This window comes from Pan paniscus, chromosome 6 (genome assembly GCF_029289425.2).
Source record: "Pan paniscus chromosome 6, NHGRI_mPanPan1-v2.0_pri, whole genome shotgun sequence".
In the NCBI taxonomy this organism is placed as follows: domain Eukaryota; kingdom Metazoa; phylum Chordata; class Mammalia; order Primates; family Hominidae; genus Pan; species Pan paniscus.
In genome coordinates, this window is record NC_073255.2 from 6089565 (window position 1) to 6106436 (window position 16872).

The window sequence follows — 16872 nt, forward strand, 5'->3', positions numbered from 1 at the left end:
AGCTTCACTCACGCCTGGGAGTTCAAGGCTACAGTGAACCATGAATGCACCACTGCACTCCAGCCTGGGTGACAGAGCAAGACCCTGTCTCCAAAGAAATACAGACATTTACAATACTGAGCGGATGTCAAAGATCCTCATTCTTAAGCTTAGCATTTGGAAAACTACGGCAATTTCAGCCGCTGACCTATTTTAGGAACTCATCTCTGAGCTGATCATTCAAGTGCAGTCTTAGGCTTACTGCAAAGAATACATCTGGAAGGTTAATGAAGAGTACATTTAAAAATATCCCCGATCCCTTTTAACTTTGTTAACCTGGAGAAACTGAGTTAGGATTGACGGGCTGGTTATATCCGTCCTTCCTGTGATGCTGGACCTAATTTCTCACCAGGAATACCGGACGCTGTCAACCCTCACTCTGACTTAAAAGGCCTTTTGGGGACATCTTGTGAAAATATTTTGATACTGCAGCCCGTACACCAGAAAGGGAAGTAGCAGCCAGGCTCCCAGGCTCCTGTCCAAGATGCCAGGCACCAGGGGTGACGGCACGGCCCTGGGCCCTGCCCAGATAAAACAGTGATGCCAGCCAAAGCCCAACTCAGGCAAAGGAGAGCCGCCGAGGCAGGGGGCGAGGACACTTCCCAAGACGCGCTTCCCCTGCTGTAGGCAGGTGGGGTGACGCAAGATGCCAGGCGCGGGACTGTGAGCCTGTCCAACCCAGCAAGAGAAAACGTTCAGCATCTGCAAACATCTGCTCCCGCGGCCGCACCAGCCCAGGTCCAAATCTGCTTTTGAAAAGGCAGGGCCTCGGCCGGGCGTGGTCGCTCACACCTGTAATCCCAGCACTTTGGGAGGCTGAGGCGGGTGGACCACCTGAGGTCAGGAGTTCGAGACCAACCTGACCAACATGGCAAAACCCCGTCTCTACTAAAAAATACAAAAATTAGCTGGGCGCGATCGCGGTCGCCTGTGATCCCAGCTACTGGGGAGGCGGCACATGAGAATAGCTTGAACTCAGGAGGCGGAGGTTGCAGTGAGCTGAGATCGTGCCACTGCACTCCAGCCTGGGCAACAGAGTGAGACTCCATCTCAGAAAAAAAGAAAAGGCAGGGCCAGTGACCTCCACGGTTGACTCTGACATTCCAGCCGGCAGGGCCACGGCCGACTCGCCCGCTCTCAGTGACACTCCAGCCGGCAGGGCCACGGCTGACTCGCCCTCTCTCAGTAGCACTCCAGCCGGCAGGGCCACGGCCGACTCGCCCGCTCTCAGTGGCACTCTGGGGACAACTTCATTTCCATCAGGGAGGCTTTGGGTTCCATCAACTTTTTTTTTTTTGAGAAGGGTCTCGCTCTGTCATCCAGACTGGAGTGCAGTGGCACAGTCATGGTTCACTGCAGCCTTGAGGTCCTGGGCTCAAGCGATCCTCCCACCTCTGTCTCCCGAGTTGGTGGGACTCCAGGCACGCACCACCACACCTGGGTAATTTTTGTATTTTTTGTAGAGACAGGGTTTTGCCATGTGGCCCAGGCTGGTCTTGAACTTCTGGGTTCAAGTGATCCACCCGCCTTGGCCCCCCCAAAGTTTTGGTCTTACAGGCCTGAGCCACCACGCCTGGCCTCACTCTTAAGTTTTATACTTCAATACTCCGTCAAATCGAAGACAGAAAACGCAATGCATGAACCAGGCGCCGCCTCTCCCCGCTGAGAAAATGTGCCAGGGCTGTTTGGCCTTTGGTGGGAGAGCTAGACAACGCCATCTAACAGGGACAGCACCGAGCTGACCACCCAGTCTCAAAATTTTGAGCAATCACAGTAAAACCCAAGTGAAATTCATTTTAATGTTTTATTAACCTAGCATATTCAAAATATTATTTCAACATGTAAATATTTTTTTACTCTTCAGGCCTTGGTTTTATTTGCATTTCTAGAAATATACACACAGTTCTAACTCTGTGCTACAAAAATTATACAGCAGTCCCCGTTTATCCTCTGGGGATCTGTTCCAAGCCTCCCAGTGGGTGCCTGGACCCCACTCTACAATAAAGGCAACATGTAAACAATACCTTTAACAGTGAGATATAGATAGATAGATAATTTGGTATTATGTTCAAAGCCCAGTGTGTTTTGGATACTTTTTTTTTTTTTTTTTTTTGAGACAGAGTCTCACTCCGTGGGCCAGGCTGGAGTGCAATAGCACAATCTGGACTCACTGCAACCTCTCCCTCCCGGGTTCAAGTGATTCTGACTCCTGAGTAGCTGGGATTACAGGCACCTGCCACCATGCCTGGCTAATTTTTGTATTTTTAGTAGAGACAGGGTTCACCATGTTGGCCACGCTGGTCTCGAACCCTGACCTTGTGATCCACCCGCCTCAGCCTCCCAAAGTGCTGGGATTACAGGCGTGAACCATTGCGCCTGGCCTTGTTTTGGTTTTTTTGTTTTTTTTTTTTAATGAGACAGTCTTGCTCTCTGTGACCCAGGCTGGAGTGCAGTGGTGTGATCACAGCTCACTGCAGCCTTGACGTCTCCTGAGTAACTGGGACCACATGCATGCACCATCATGTCTGGCTATTTATTTTTTTGAGAGACGACGTCTTACTACATTGCCCAGTCCTATCTGAAACGTCTGGGCTCAAGCAATCCGCCCACATCAGCCTCCCAAGGTACTGCAATTACGGGCATAAGCCACTGGGCCCGGCTGGATACATCTCAATTTGGACATTAAATTATCAGAACTTTGTTTCTCAAGACTTTAAAAATTAAAAACATTTTTTCATTAGAACACCTGATCTGCAGATTCACAGTTCACACACCCAGGTTCCTAACGTACCTGTTTTCCACTGACTGAACCAAGTTAGTGGTTTTTAAACTTAACCACACTGAACACTGTGCTGGCTGCATTTTCCTTGCTCCACAGCACACGCGGCCACAGGTGCTGCAGACACAGGGAAGCGGCTTGTCCAAGCGCAGTCCCAGACCAGACATGTCACCCGGGCAGCTCCAGGTGTAAACCTGAGTCCACCTCAGACCACAGAACCAGGGCCTCGGGGTGGGGTCCAGCACCCTCCCGTAAGGAGCCCTGTGTTTTGACACAGGCTAGGGCTTGGGAACCGCCGGCCTAGGACAGACACCATGAAATAAGCACAGCAACAGTCACATGTCACCCACCATCAGGGATGTGCGTGGCCAGGTGATTGCATTGTTGTGCAAGCATCCTACAGGGACTTACACAGAGCTCGATGGTGCGGCCTCCTCCACACCCAGGCTGTAGGGCATAGCCTGTGGCTCCCAGGCTACAAATGCATGCAGAGCGCTACTGCGCTGAATGCTGTAGGCCACTGCGGCACGGCGCTGCGTGTTTGTGCTCCTAAACCTAGGCGTGGTGCGGTCCAGCTTGCTGGGAGGATTACATCCTAGTGTTCTGTGGGACTGCAGGGTGACTAGCTTGTTCTTAAGTTTTTTGTTTTTTTTTTGAGATGGAGTCTTGCTCTATCACCCAGGCTGGAGTGCAATGGCACGATCTCTGCTCACTGCAACCTCTGTCTCCCGGGTTCAAGCGATCCTCCTGCCTCAGCCTCCTAAGTAGCTGGGATTACAGGCACTCACCACCACGCCCGGCTAATTTTTGTATTTTTAGTAGGGACGGGGTTTCATCATGTTGGCCAGGCTGGTCTCAAACTCCTCCAAATACCACAATGTACCCCATCAATATGTACAATTATGTCAATTAAAATAAAAGCAAAAAAGTTTGTCAGATTAAAATAAAAAGATATAGTGAAAATACAGTATCTTCTGCAATCACCAACATATACATGGTCCGTCATCGACAGAAACATCGTTCGCCTGACTGCAGGTCTGACCACCTTTTTGCAGAAGCCAACAGAATACAAACCCTTCCCATTTTTAGATGGTGAAACCAGAAAAAAAAACGCAGTGGCTTGTGTTTTTGTGAACTGTCTCAGCGGGACGTCTGGTGGGCGCAGCTGGATGGCCGGGGCAGCTCAGAACAGGACAGAACTTGGGGGAATTTTGTTTCACCTTATTCCCTGACACCCCCTAAGTTCCCAGGAAATCACTGCACTCTTGATGAGCAGAGCGGCTGTCAGTATAAATCTAACACCAGTATTTACGTTACCCGTGTTCATCACTTCACAAAATTAGACGGTGGTGGAAAGTGTCAGGCCACGAAGGCCGCATCTGTCATCTGAGCCACAAAGGACTGTGCACCTCACTACCCCCCTTCCCTCCCGTTTTGGCTTTCTGCTCTTCAAACCTATAAAACCCAGTTTCCTGTAATCTCTGGCACTTGTGGAAGCCCTAGTTCCTGCCATTGTAGTTTTAAGTCACTTCTGGAAGTTTCCACTGATTCATCACTGGACAGAGCCATCTTCAACAGGTGGCATTTTGCAACTTTCTTGTTGGTGCTGAAATAGATCCAGGTGCAAAGCAGCTCTCGGGCTTGCTGGCTGCTGACAACTGTACCTTTTTTTTTTTTTTTTTTTTTTTGAGATTCATTCTTGCTCTGTTGCCCAGGCTGGAGTGCAGTGGCACAATCTGGGCTCACTGCAACCTCCGCCTCCCAGGTTCAAGTGATTCTCCTGCCTCAGCCTCCTGAGTAGCTAGGATTACAAGCGTGTACCACCACCACACCTGGCTAATTTTTGTTTTAGTAGACATGGGGTTTCACCATGTTGACCAGGCTGGTCTCAAACTCTTGACCTCAGGTGATCCGCCTGCCTCTGCCTCCCAAAGTGCTGAGATTACAAGCGTGAGCCACTGCGCCTGGCTGAACTGTGCCTGTTTTAAGAAGTTGGCCGTGGCAGGGACAAGTGGTCCAGGAAGACACACCTTCTCTCACAGAGTGTCCCAGCCCCTTGGAGGTCAGGAACGGGCACGCAGCTGTGCCCTCAGAGAATGCAAGTAGCACCTGTGGCCACCACTGGACAAGTACCCTCGGCCAGGCAGGTGGATGTCCTTCCCCCTTCTTGGCCAGACAGTCACATCGTTACAGAGGTGACATGGTGAAGAGCGCAAGTGAGCTGTCTGGTGTTTGCTGGTTTTGAACTCCTGACCTTAGGTGACCCACCCACCTTGCCCTCCCAAAGTGCTGAGATTACAGGTGTGAGCCACCACGCCCGGCCTAGTTTGTGTATTTCAGTGGGAAAATTTCAAGGTTTCAGGCTAACCATCTTCACTAAAATATAAAAGATTAGCCGGGCATGGCAGTTTGGTGCCTGTAATCCCAGCTACTCGGGAGGCTGAGGCAGGAGAATTGCTAGAACCTGGAAGGCAGAGGTGGCAGTGAGCTGAGATTGTGCCACTGCACTCCAGCCTGGGCAATAGAGCAAGACTTTGTCCCTTTAAAAAAAAAAAAAAAAAAAAAAGCAAAGCCAGCCAGCATTGAAGCTGGGGATTCCCGTGAAGATGGCCCGGAGGTGCTGCTGGGCCATTAGAAGTATGGGGAGTACCCGAAGGCGGAAGTTACCTAGAGTGGAAATAACCCACACGGCAGTGCGAACGGGAAGGACCTTACCACTTTCCACCAAAAAGAACAAAGAACAGCTCTTTTCAGGTTTGTCTTGATGATGCAGAAATGTTGATCATGTCAGAGGATCTTGGAGGGCAGAAAAGGTGTTTCAGAAACCAGCTGTATGATGCTGCTGCTGCCGAGAGGTTGCGCTGGAGCGAGCTGCTTTTGTAACTTGGGGTCCCAGTCCTGTGTCCTTCATCCATCCTGATGAAGTCACACCACTGGAGCATCGCGTCACACTGTGCAGTTACACACAGCAACCTTTCCGTGTTCACCAACCAAGAGCTGCAGCACCCCACACAGACCAAACTGCGTTCACATGAGCCGGGTGAACCAGCACGCGAGTCGCTGGGCCAGCCCGCCAGGAGCCAGGGTGAGGAAATCTCCCAACGGCCTGGATTCAGAGACTGTCATGGGTGAGCACCTACAGAGATGGTGGATGGATCAGCTCAGCCTCCATGCGCTGACCACAAGAACCCACACAGCTTCCTGCAGGTAAGCAACTACCACTGGCCTGGCCCAGGGATGGACGCCAGACACCACCAGGTGCAACAGTTGAGGCAAATACAGATGCTTCTCGATTTGTCAAACATTAGCATTACGAGTTGAATCATGTCCCCACAAGACATGCCGGAGCCCTAGACTCGGGACCTCAGAGTGTGACCTTCTGTGGAGACAGGGTCTTTTCAGAGGTCATGACCGTGGCATCACATGACCAGCATCCTTACAAAAAGGGGAAGTCGGGACACACACAGAATGCCCTGTGAAGATGAAGGTGGAGACGGGGGTTGTGCATTGACGAGCCCCGAGATGCTGGGGAGACGCAGCCGATGCTCCCCGCAGCCCTCAGAAGGGGCTGGCCCTGCCGACATCCTGCACCTGGACTTCCAGCCCCCAGAACTGTGAAAGAACCGATTTCTATGGTTTGAGCCACCCAGTTTTTAGTACTTGGTGACGGCAGCAGTGGGAAATGAGAACAACTAGAATCAACTTCAGCATTCAATTTTATTATAGTCCCATCTCCCTCAACAAACAAGATCAGCAGCCAGTGTGGGATGGTGCTCAATGGGGCTCCACTTCCCACTAGAGTGTAAGCTGCTTCCACGCATGCTACTGCGTGCTCTGAGCCATCGCAGCGGAGTCTCTTCTCACCCAGCTTTGATGGTGGGGCGACTCCCGTGTCTGCAGCTGTGGTCCAAAGGGTGTCTGTGCTGGATACAGAAGTTGCCGTGACATTGGGCACATACCATCTGCAGCATCTCTTTCTTCTTGCAGCCCTCTTTTGAGCAACGGTATGTAAAAATCTAAGAGAGCAAAGTGACTTCAACAAGCAATTCTTTTTTTGGAGACAGGGTCTCGCTCTGTTGCCCAGGCTGGAGTGCAGTGGCTTGATCTTGGCTCACTGCAACCTCTGCCTCCTGGACTCAAGTGATTCTCCTGCTTCAGCCTAGTACCTGGTACTACAGGCACACACCACCACGTCCAGCTAATTTTGTCTATTTTCATAGAGATGGGGTCTTGCCATGTTGCCCAGGCTGGTCTCAAACTCAGCCTCAAGTGATCCTCCCGCCTTGGCCTCCCAAAGTGCTAAGATTACATGTGTGAGCCACTGTGCCGGCCTTAATAAATTCTTTAACAGCCCCTGGGGTAAGAACATTCACATTTAAACTGGACACGGTTCCTGTCTGCACAGAGTACAGATGCAAAGTTTCATTTGACCATCTCAGTGCAGGTAAGAAGAACATGGGACTGGACCCAGTGGCTCATGCCTGTCATCCCAGCACTTTGGGAAGCCAAGATGGGTGGATTGCCTGAGCTCAGGAGTTCGAGACAAGCTTGGGCAACATAGTGAAACCCCATCTCCACTAAAATATAAAAGATTAGCCAGGCATGGTGGCGTGGTGCCTGTAATCCCAGCTACTTGGGAGGCTGACGCAGGAGAATTGCTAGAGGAGGCAGAGGCGGCAGTGAGCTGAGATTGTGCCACTGCACTCCAGCCTGGGCGACAGAGCAAGAGTTCGTCCCTTTAAAAAGAAAGAAAGAAAAAAAGCCGGTCAGCATTGAAGCTGGGGATTCCCGTGAAGATGGCCCAGAGGTGCTGCTGGGAGGACAACAGAGAGAGGCGGCCAGGAAGCAGGGAGCGGGAGGGAAGGAGGCCAAGCACAGATGACAGGCAAGCCCCACAGAGGCACTGGCTCCAGGAGCCCTGGGACAGTGGAGGTTGTCCCCATCAAGGGAATATCTATCATGTCCCAGTACCCACCGGTCATTTTTTTTTTTTTTTGGTGCCAGGATGTAGGCAGCGATATAAAGTCCTAGGAGTCAGAACTCCAAGAGGGGAAGGCAGTGAGGAGAGTGGGGAGGGTTCCAGCAGCCGGGGGTGGCCCTCCGGCCAAGGCAGGCAGGCATGGCCATGCTGAGCGACCATGCAGGAGGGACCCGTGCAGGGATGCAGGCAGAACACAGGGCGTGCCCACCAAAAGGGCAGGAGCACAGCGGGCCAGGAGCAGCCGGGAGGGCATACCTGTGTGGGGGCCTTGGGGCAGTGCTGGGTGAGCCCCCAGCAAGGGAAGCTGTGTCGTGTGGAAGAAGCGGGTGTGCCAGAGAGCTGTGATGTCTCAGAGGCTTAAGAGACCTCCAGAGGCTGAGGGTCCCAGGGCACAGCCACAGCAGGGAGAGCTAGACAGGGCCAGAAAGTGGGGACCAGAGCAAGCTTCCGCACAGAGAATTTTGTGTGGCAGACTAAGGAACACTGATTTTATTCTCTATGTTTGAGACCAAAAGTTACTTGGTTTATGGTAATCATAACTGTAAAGTATTGAACATCATATACTAAGATAGTTGGTAACCACCAATCAGGACCCATGACTAGGAACGGATTAAGCCTGACAGCAGCCAGTTCACTAGAGAAGCTCCTTGAGCTGGGCGTGGTGGCTCACACCTATAATCTCAGCACTTTGGGAGGCTGAGGTGGGCAGATCATAAGGTCAGGAGTTCAAGACCAGCCCGGCCAACACAGTGAAACTCTGTCTCTACTAAAAATACAAAAGTTAGCTGGATGTGGTGGCATGCGCCTGTAGTCCCAGCTACTCAGGAGGCTGAGACAGGAGAATCGCTTTAACCCGGGAGGCGGAGGTTGCAATGAGCCGAGACGGCACCATTCACCATTGTACTCCAGCCTGGGTGACAGAGCAAGACTCTGTCTCAAAACAAACAAACAAACAAATGAAACGCACATGAACAGAATGGATCTAGAAAGCCATGTGAATTCTCCATCTCAGGAGGGAAACTAGTAAATTCCAGTCAAGAAAGACGAACCTGACCTGGGATCCCTCATATTAAAGAACATTTATAAAACTGAAAACTCAGGCCCCTCGCAGTTTAGGACAGGGATAACGCAGCGTTAGGACTCTTCTTTTCTACTTTGTACATAAACTATTGGGAGTAATTTTCAGGTAGCAAACTGACTCTTCCCAAGGAAAAACCAGGCTTCCCAGATGAAGGAACTGAGGCGGGCTCTGTCCTTACCTTCTCTTTCTTCTTCCCAGGGTGAGAGTCACAGTCTCTGTCAATGTGATCACCAACCACCACGTCTGGTATCTGGCCCTTTTTTACCGGGATGGGCGTATTACAGAGTGGGCATACCGGGACGTGAACATCCTAAAAATAACAAAGGTAAGATGGCATCTGAGACTCATGCAACCTAAACTCACACAAGTTTTAAACGAGTACTCCTGTGCGGCACACTTAAACACAAAGAGAGGACAAAAACCGGTCTCCCGAGCCCTCCGAGAACAAAGCATCACTGGGTCATGGATTAGCGGCAGCCGTCTCTAGAATGTGGGCATTGGCTGCCCTGAGGAGTCTAGTGAAGTTTCAACGAATGGACTTCAGCCAACTGCAGAAACCAGCTGGGGCCATCTCAGGCTGGTACCGCCCAGGTGAGAACAGAGCCTGCCCAGACACCTCCACAGGGAGGAGATGGAGGGAAACACAGACCACAAAGACCCTCCAGCTCCCCTCAGTCGCCAACGGCCTGATCCCTTTGCAGTTTCCCCAGTGGCTTCCACGTACACAGAGAGTTGCTTGCACCCAGATGAGGCCACGTGTACCTAGGGTGAGCTCCCAGGTACTAACGACTGTCACTGGCTGCAGGCCAAGGTTGTGGGGGCTCTGGAGGGGTGGACCGCCCAGCAGCTAACGCCCAGCATGGCTAAAAACCTGAGCCAGGGCAGGAGTTAATGGAAAGGTCAATGAGAAAACTGAGGTGGCAACTGACATTGAACAGGTGGCAGGTGCTCACGGAATTATGCGCACACCGTCTGCAGCCCGAGCTGGGAGAGTCACAGGTGGTGGTGCTCCCTCATTTGGTCAAATGAAATAAAGTATTAGTAAACGGTCTCCAGCCAGACCCCGCCCCATGCTGGGGCAGGAAGGGGCAGTGGGAAGACAAGCTGGGCAGTCTGGCTTAGTCATCCATGCCTAGTAAACGCAGGGAATGTGAGTCACCCTCCCCACCCACCGTGATGGCCTAAAAATGGCTGGAGGGTCAGACCCTGGCCAACACTGGTCAAAGCACAGAATGCTGGGCCACCCACATTACCACTACCACCAGGGTCAAGTGGCAGAGTTCACTAAAATGACCTGTGACCCATCCAGAGACAAAGTGAACACGGGCTGGGAACCATCTGAAAAGTCAACAGAAGTCTCAAACCTCTGGACTCGGGGCAAGCTCACTTCCTTAGGTCCTCTTTCAGTTTCTGCTGTGTACTCTGGGAGTCACCTAAATACGATGTCAAGGCTGCAGTTATTCAAATCAATAAGCATATTTACTGCCTTCCTGATTGGCTTCCAAGTCAAATATTAAAACCTTTCTTGCATCTGGTGAAGACACAGCTATGGTGTAATAGCTATGGTGTAACGGATCAAAGGAACCAAGTATTTGAACATCTAAAGTAAGCTTGGAACATAAGGTTACAACTAAGTGACTCCATGAGTCCCTGAAAATAAGATCTCAGTTGTCTGAGAGTCATCCAACAGAATGTCCTGTGAGGGCAGACACGCTCCTCTGTACTGCCTAACAGCAGGCACCTGAAACGAGGCTAGTGGGACTGACAAACTGGATTTTAAAATTTAATTTTCACTGAGTTAGCCACACGTGGCTAGTCCCTACCATACCAGCAAGACAGTGCAGCTTCAGACGGTGAAGATGAGAAACTTTTGAACAAAGGATCAATTACCTTCTGGAATGCAAACGGACACTTATGTGCAGCGTATGTAAAATGATCTTTACAGAAATCTTGTTTACATGCATCACATTTTACTGGAAGAAAATCTAAAAAACAAAAAACAGGGAAGTGTTTTAACGACTGGAACAAAATACTTCCAGATAGTACTATCAAAGTGTTTACCTACACTAGGTGCTTTAGGCCTATGAGATGGACAGGTCCTCGAGGGCCACACATGTGACAACAATCCCAGGGTCAGGCTGTCTTCTAGAGACCCCCTATGGCATCGCAAGTATTCCAGCAGCCCCCTGGATCCACCTGGCCCTGCCAGCCAGCCTGCACCCCGCCTCTGGTGGATGCTAAGTGTCAAACAGAACCTGCACCAGCACAGTTCCCAATACTGAAGAGCCAGGAAGGCCAAGACACAATTATCAGCTAATTAACAGAACAGCCAGCTTTCCCCCAACAAAATACCATTTTCTATTAAGTCTCTTAAAAGTACTCACCTAGCTGCTTGCAAGTCTTTTCTGAACAATGCTTCCCCAAATCAGGAAACTCCATTATGAGAACAGTGCTCAAAACGCAGATGGCGGAGTTAAGTGTCACCTACAAGAGAATCAGAATAGTTAGGAGGAAAGCTGGACTGCCCTTCAGTCACCAGGATTTACAATGTAATTACTGCTAATGAAAGTCAACAAACACTGTGTGGGGAGCATTCCACGGAGTTTTAGTACAAATACCAGGTGTCCGCCATTCGTAGTCAACCCCATTAAGAGACACGGACTCCTTCATAGGCCTTTTAATTCCTAGTCTATGAAGCACTCCTTGAACTCGGGTTTCTATTTAAACTCACACTGAGGGGGCGAGAGCTAATTCACACAGCTGCCAGTGATGATTACGACTTTGGTGAATTTTAAGTCACAATTTTATCCATGGAATATACTTGTTGACATAAACAAAACTCTGTTACTAGGTGCTAAATCACATCAGTTGACTCCATTATCCAGAGAAGATTTAACTCTGTCTCTCGCCTCTCTCTTCAACTCCCTTAGGCATTGAATCTTACTGTGAACTTATTCCTCGATGACATCAACGTGGAGTTGATGAGGGAGAAGCGCAAGCTGTTAAGTCACTATGGAAAACAGGCAGACAGGTGGTGAAACTACCGCACTCGAGAGAGAATCAAGGGGCTCACGAGGTCCCCTCCATGATCTAGTACCCACCAGCCCTCCCGGGGGCCTTTTCCTGGGGCTCACGAGGTCCCGTCATCTAGTACTCACTAGCCCCTCCCGGGGCCTTTTCCTGACCTTCCCATCAGCTCTCTCCCCCCTCTTGGAGGCCTCTTAGACTGTCGCCTAAGACTGGAACACTCTCGCCCATGGCAAACGTCTAGTTATCCCCTCCCGCCTCAGTTTAAAGCCATTCCCACCCTCCCCAGTTCCCTCTATGTTACACGCCCGCTACTTAAGGTGCCCATTAGTCCTTTCCCAGCCCTCCTTCGCCCACAGCTTCCAACTACGGATCCGCTGGTTTACCATTAGCTCCCGGTGCCCGACACACAGCAGGCGTTCCGAAATTGTTTTGTTCAAGGAATTCACAAGAGTTTGATGTGAATCCCTAAATGATTTTGTTCTGGACGCACAGCACCCGTCCTAGGAAGCCAACACCCTACCCTGGCGGGCCGGGCTCGCAGCAAGAAAACACACATCTACGTGGCTGTCACTCGGCTGGCGGGTTAACGACCCCGTCCGACCCGGTACTACGGCCCCGATGGCAGGCCCAGCCCCCAACAGACAGCCAGACTCCCAGCAGACAGGCCGGACCCCCAACAGCCAGACCCCGGCAGGCCCGGTCCCCAGCAGACAGCCGGACCCCCAGCAGCCTGACCCCAAGCAAGCAGCCGGACTTTCAGCAGCCGGACTCCTAGCAGACAGGCAGAACCCCCGAGCAACCTGACCTCAAGGCAGGCCCGACCCCCGGCAGACCCTGTCCCCGGGGACAGCGCAATCCCGGTCCCGTACCTGGCTCTCGTCGGGGACCCAGGCAGCTGAGATGAGTAGCAGATGGAAGAGACATAAACTCAGGTGTCCTCCTCCGTAGTCGGCTCTGGGTAGCTAAGCAGAAAGAACCTCGACACTGGCACCGAGACGCCGTCGAAGGCACACCCACACCCACACCGGAACGCAACATCTCGCTGCCCGCGGCCTACGGCCATTTATCCGCAGCCGCCGGATCTGAGAGCCGTCGGGGCCTTGGGGTTTCCGGGCGCGCCCCGACAACGTCACCCGCAGACCGGCCAATCCCGCCAGGCCGCGGCCCAGTGGCGCCGGCGCGCACCGAAGACGACACCAGCCATCCGGCCAATCGCGCCCCGCAGGCCCGCCCACTCCTCGCCTCTCCACTTCCCTTCTCGAAGTGTCCGGTCGCTTCTCGCAGGCGGCGCGCTTGCTGAGTCACAGTGAGGCGGCTCCGCGCAGGCGCAGCCGGGCGGGCGAGGAGCGGGGAAGCTGACTCGGGGCTGCGGCCGGGGTCCTGCGGGGTAGGAGCGCGAGGCCGGCCTGAGGGAGGAGGCCTAGCGACCCATCCGGCGCCTCCCGCCCCGGGCACCCGCCCATGGCCGCGCATCCTGCGGGCCCCAGGAGGCCTCCATCTCAAAACAACGTGTTTTTAGGTAATTTCAAACTTAGGGAAAAGCTTCAAGAATAATACCGAAAATGTCAGTGTCCCCAGCACCTAGATCCCCCAGTTAAACCCTTTCCCATTTCACCGCGCTGTCCCCCGCCCCCTGGACGGTTATGTGGCCGCGTGGGGTTGACTCTGCCCAGGGCCGCGGTCACTGCACAGAACGCCCTGCACGTAAGGGGCTCCGCCTGGGTAAGACCCCGCCCGGCTGGGCAGGAGGAGGGCGTGGGCCCAGGACATGGAGACCAGCCTGGGCAACATAGCGAGACCCCATCTCTGCAGAAATAAAATATTAGCCGGACGGTGCACGGTGGCTCAGGCCTGTAATCCCGGCACTTTGGGAGGCCGAGGTGGGAGGATGGCCTGAGGTCAGTGTCTCACATGTCTGTGTGAAGAGACCACCAAACAGGCTTTGTGTGAGCAACAAGGCTGTTTATTTCACCCGGGTGCAGCCCGGCTGAGTCGGAAAAGAGAGTCAGCAAAGAGTGATGGGATTATCATTAGTTCTTACAGGTTTTGGGATAGACGGTGGAGTTAGGAGCAATGTTTTGCAGGCAGGTGGTGGATCTCACAAAGTACATTCTCAAGGGTGGGGAGAATTACAAAGAACCTTCTTAAGGGTAGAGGAGATTACAAAGTACATTGATCAGTTAGGATGGGGCAGAAACAAATTACAAGGGTGGAATGTCATCAGTTAAGGCTGTTTTCACTTCTTTTGTGGATCTTCAGTTGCTTCAGGCCATCTGGATGTATACATGCAGGTCACTGGGGATATGATGGCTTAGCTTGGGCTCAGAGGCCTGACAAGAGTTCAAGGCAAGCCTGGTGAACATGACGAAACCCTGTCTCCACAAAAATAAGAAATGAACGCGGCATGGTGGCATGCACCTGCAGTCCCAGCCTCTTGGGAGGTGGAGGCATTAGTCAGCTGTGAATGCGCCCAGCACTAGAGCCTGGGCAGCAGAGCAGACCCTTCCTCAAACCCAAAAAGCGTCGTGTCAACCGGACCAGATGGTCGCCTAATCAATAGAGACCACGCCCAATCAGGTAAGGACAGACACAACCAGGCATGCTCTTTCTTGTTTTGTTTTTTGTTTGTTGTTTTGAGATGGAGTTTCACTCTTGTTGCCCAGGCTGGAGTGCAGTGGTGTGATCTCGGCTCACCGCAACCACCACCTCCTGGGTTCAAGCTATTCTCCTGCCTCAGCCTCCCAAGTAGCTGGGATTACAGGCATGCACCACCACGCCCAGCTAATTTTGTATTTTTAGTAGAGACGGGGTTTCTCCATGTTGGTCAGGCTGGTCTCGAACTCCCAACCTCAGGTGATCCACCTGCCTCGGCCTCCCAAAGTACTGGGATTACAGGCGTGAGCCACTGCGCCCAGCTTGTTGTTTTTCTTTAGACAGTATCTTCCTCTGTGGCTCAGGCTGAAGGGCACTGGGATGATCACAGCTCACTGCAGCCTCCACCTCCCAGGCTCAAGCCATCCTTCTTCCTCAGGCTCCTGATTAGCAGGAGCTACAGGCATGCGCCATCATGCCTGGCTAATTTTTGTATTTTTTGTAGATACAGGGTTTTGCTATGTAGCCCAGGCTGGTCTTGAACTCCTGACCTCAGGTGATCCCTCTGCCTCGGCTTCCCAAAGCACTGGGATTACAGAACATGAGCCACTGTGCCCGGCTTATTGTACAGTCTTTACTCTCGGTTTTCACCAGAGAACTCAAGGGCTGTGAAAAGAGCAGGACCTCACCAGCTGCACGGCGGTGGTGACTGGCTCCATCTTGCTGTCCCTCCCAATCACACAACATCTCCCCTTGAAGGCTCTGCCCAGGCCCGGACTCCCACCTTTCAAGATGTCTGGATCAGTGCAGGACCTCCTCCTTGGCCACATCGCTCTCCTTGGACTGGTTCGTTAACCCTGTTTTACCCACATTTTCTTTTTTTTTCTTTTTTTTTCTTTTTTTTTTTTTTGAGACGGAGTTTCATTCTTGTTGCCCAGGCTGGAGTGCAAAGACTCGGTCTCAGCTCATTGCAGCCTCCGCCTTGCAGGTTCAAGTGATTCTCCCACCTCAGCCTCCCAAGTAGGATTACAGGTACACACCACCACACACAGCTAATTTTTTTGTATTTTAGGAAGAGATGGGGTTTCACCATGTTAGCCAGCCTGGTCAGGTGATCCATCCGCCTTGGCCTCCCAAAGTGCTGGGATTACAGGCGTGAGGCACTGTGCCCGGCCTGCCCCCCTTTTCTCTTGATGTAAGTGGACATTTAAATCCATAATCTGTAACATTTATGCATTAAGTTTACTACTATCTATGGTTTGCAGTGTTGACTCACCTGTGGAGTGGTCTGAGCCTGAATGCCCGGGGCTGTGGCCACCGAGTGAACAGGCTGTGCTAAGGGGAATTGCCACCTTGGGAACCCTGTGTAGTTACGGCTTTTCTGATTAAGTATCAATAAAAGTCTGACCTTGTGAAAAAAGCAAACGTGAGTGGCCCTGCTTATGTTTCACCTTGCGTTGCTCAGTGATAGTTCTGCAAAGTCGCAGCAAACATGGAATCATCTAATTGTCGTGAGTGTTGGTGAGTAACACCCCTAGGCACTGGCTCCCGGGGAAATACAGAGTCAGGTTCCTCCAAGCCGCTGGCCACAGCATTTTTGTTAAGCAGTTCATCGTTAACCTTGTTGTACGTGTCTCTCTCTCAAGGTTCCTTATTTAATAATGTCTAGTTGATTCATTAACATGGAATTCACGGCCAGTACCTGTGTCACTCATGCCTGACTGAAGTTTATCAGCACGTCTTTTTCTCCCTTAGGCACATGACAGCCTTCTTGCAATCAAGAAACTACGTGTGGCCAGGTGCGGTGGCTCACACATGTAATCCCAGCACTTGGGGAGGCCAAGGCGGGTGGATCACCTGAGGTCAGGAGTTTGAGACCAGCCTGACCAATATGGTGAAACTCCTTCTCTAGTAAAAATACAGACATTAGCCGGGCATGGTGGTGCACACCTGTAATCCCAGCTACTCGGGAGGCTGCGGCAGGAGAATCTCGGGGGTGGAGGTTGCAGTGAGCTGAGATCGCCCCACTGCACTCCAGCTTGGGCAACAGTGAGACTCCGTCTCAAAACAAAACAAAACAAACAAATTGGCCAGGTGTGGTGGCGGGGGCGGCGCACCTGTAATTCCAGCTGCTCAGGATGTTAAGGCAGAAGAATCGCTTGAACCTGGGAGGTGGAAGTTGCAGTGAGCCTAGATTGTGCCACTACGCTCCAGCCTGGTTGACAGAGTGAAGCTCTGTCTCAAAAAAAGAAAAGAAGCAATACTAAGTTCTGATCCTCGGACCCCATTCAGTTTTTTGTTGTTGTTGTTGAGACGGAGTCTCGCTCAGTCGCCCAGGCTGGAGTACAGTGGTGTGATCTTGGCTCACTG

The 16872-nt window shown here is 51.9% G+C and overlaps 1 protein-coding gene and 1 long non-coding RNA gene across 4 annotated transcripts; one reads left to right on the forward strand and one right to left on the reverse strand.

The window, feature by feature from the left end:
* Positions 1–295: 295 nt before the first annotated feature.
* ZFAND2A (zinc finger AN1-type containing 2A) lies at positions 296–13036 on the reverse strand. Of its 3 annotated transcripts, none has more exons than XM_057302816.2 (5): positions 12780–12918; positions 11265–11364; positions 10771–10865; positions 9059–9190; positions 296–6851 (listed from the first exon to the last, which is right to left on the reverse strand). In XM_057302816.2, the coding sequence occupies exons 2-5, from the start codon at positions 11317–11319 to the stop codon at positions 6255–6257; spliced, it is 879 nt and encodes a 292-aa protein (XP_057158799.1). In that variant the 5' UTR covers positions 11320–11364; positions 12780–12918; the 3' UTR covers positions 296–6254. The 3 variants fall into 3 exon arrangements, with proteins under 3 accessions (XP_057158799.1, XP_003819771.1, XP_054971629.1); XM_003819723.5 differs by having other exon boundaries at positions 6517–6834; positions 12780–13036; XM_055115654.2 differs by lacking the exon at positions 296–6851 and adding an exon at positions 6858–8209.
* Positions 13037–13218: 182 nt separating this feature from the next.
* Positions 13219–16208, forward strand: LOC103786259 (uncharacterized). The gene is made up of 3 exons (XR_008626137.2): positions 13219–13429; positions 14170–14487; positions 15157–16208. It is a non-coding gene; the product is annotated as an uncharacterized LOC103786259 (long non-coding RNA).
* The last annotated feature ends 664 nt before the right edge of the window (positions 16209–16872 follow it).

Excerpts from the sequence above, each read along its gene's own strand:
- ZFAND2A (XM_057302816.2), bottom strand. The coding sequence starts at position 11,319 with ATGGAGTTTCCTGATTTGGGGAAGCATTGTTCAGAAAAGACTTGCAAG. Across the intron at positions 10,866-11,264 it reads AAAGACTTGCAAGCAGCTAG|ATTTTCTTCCAGTAAAATGT; the intron begins GTGAGTACTTTT and ends TTTGTTTTTTAG. Across the intron at positions 6,852-9,058 it reads CTGGGAAGAAGAAAGAGAAG|TCACTTTGCTCTCTTAGATT; the intron begins GTAAGGACAGAG and ends TGCTTGTTGAAG.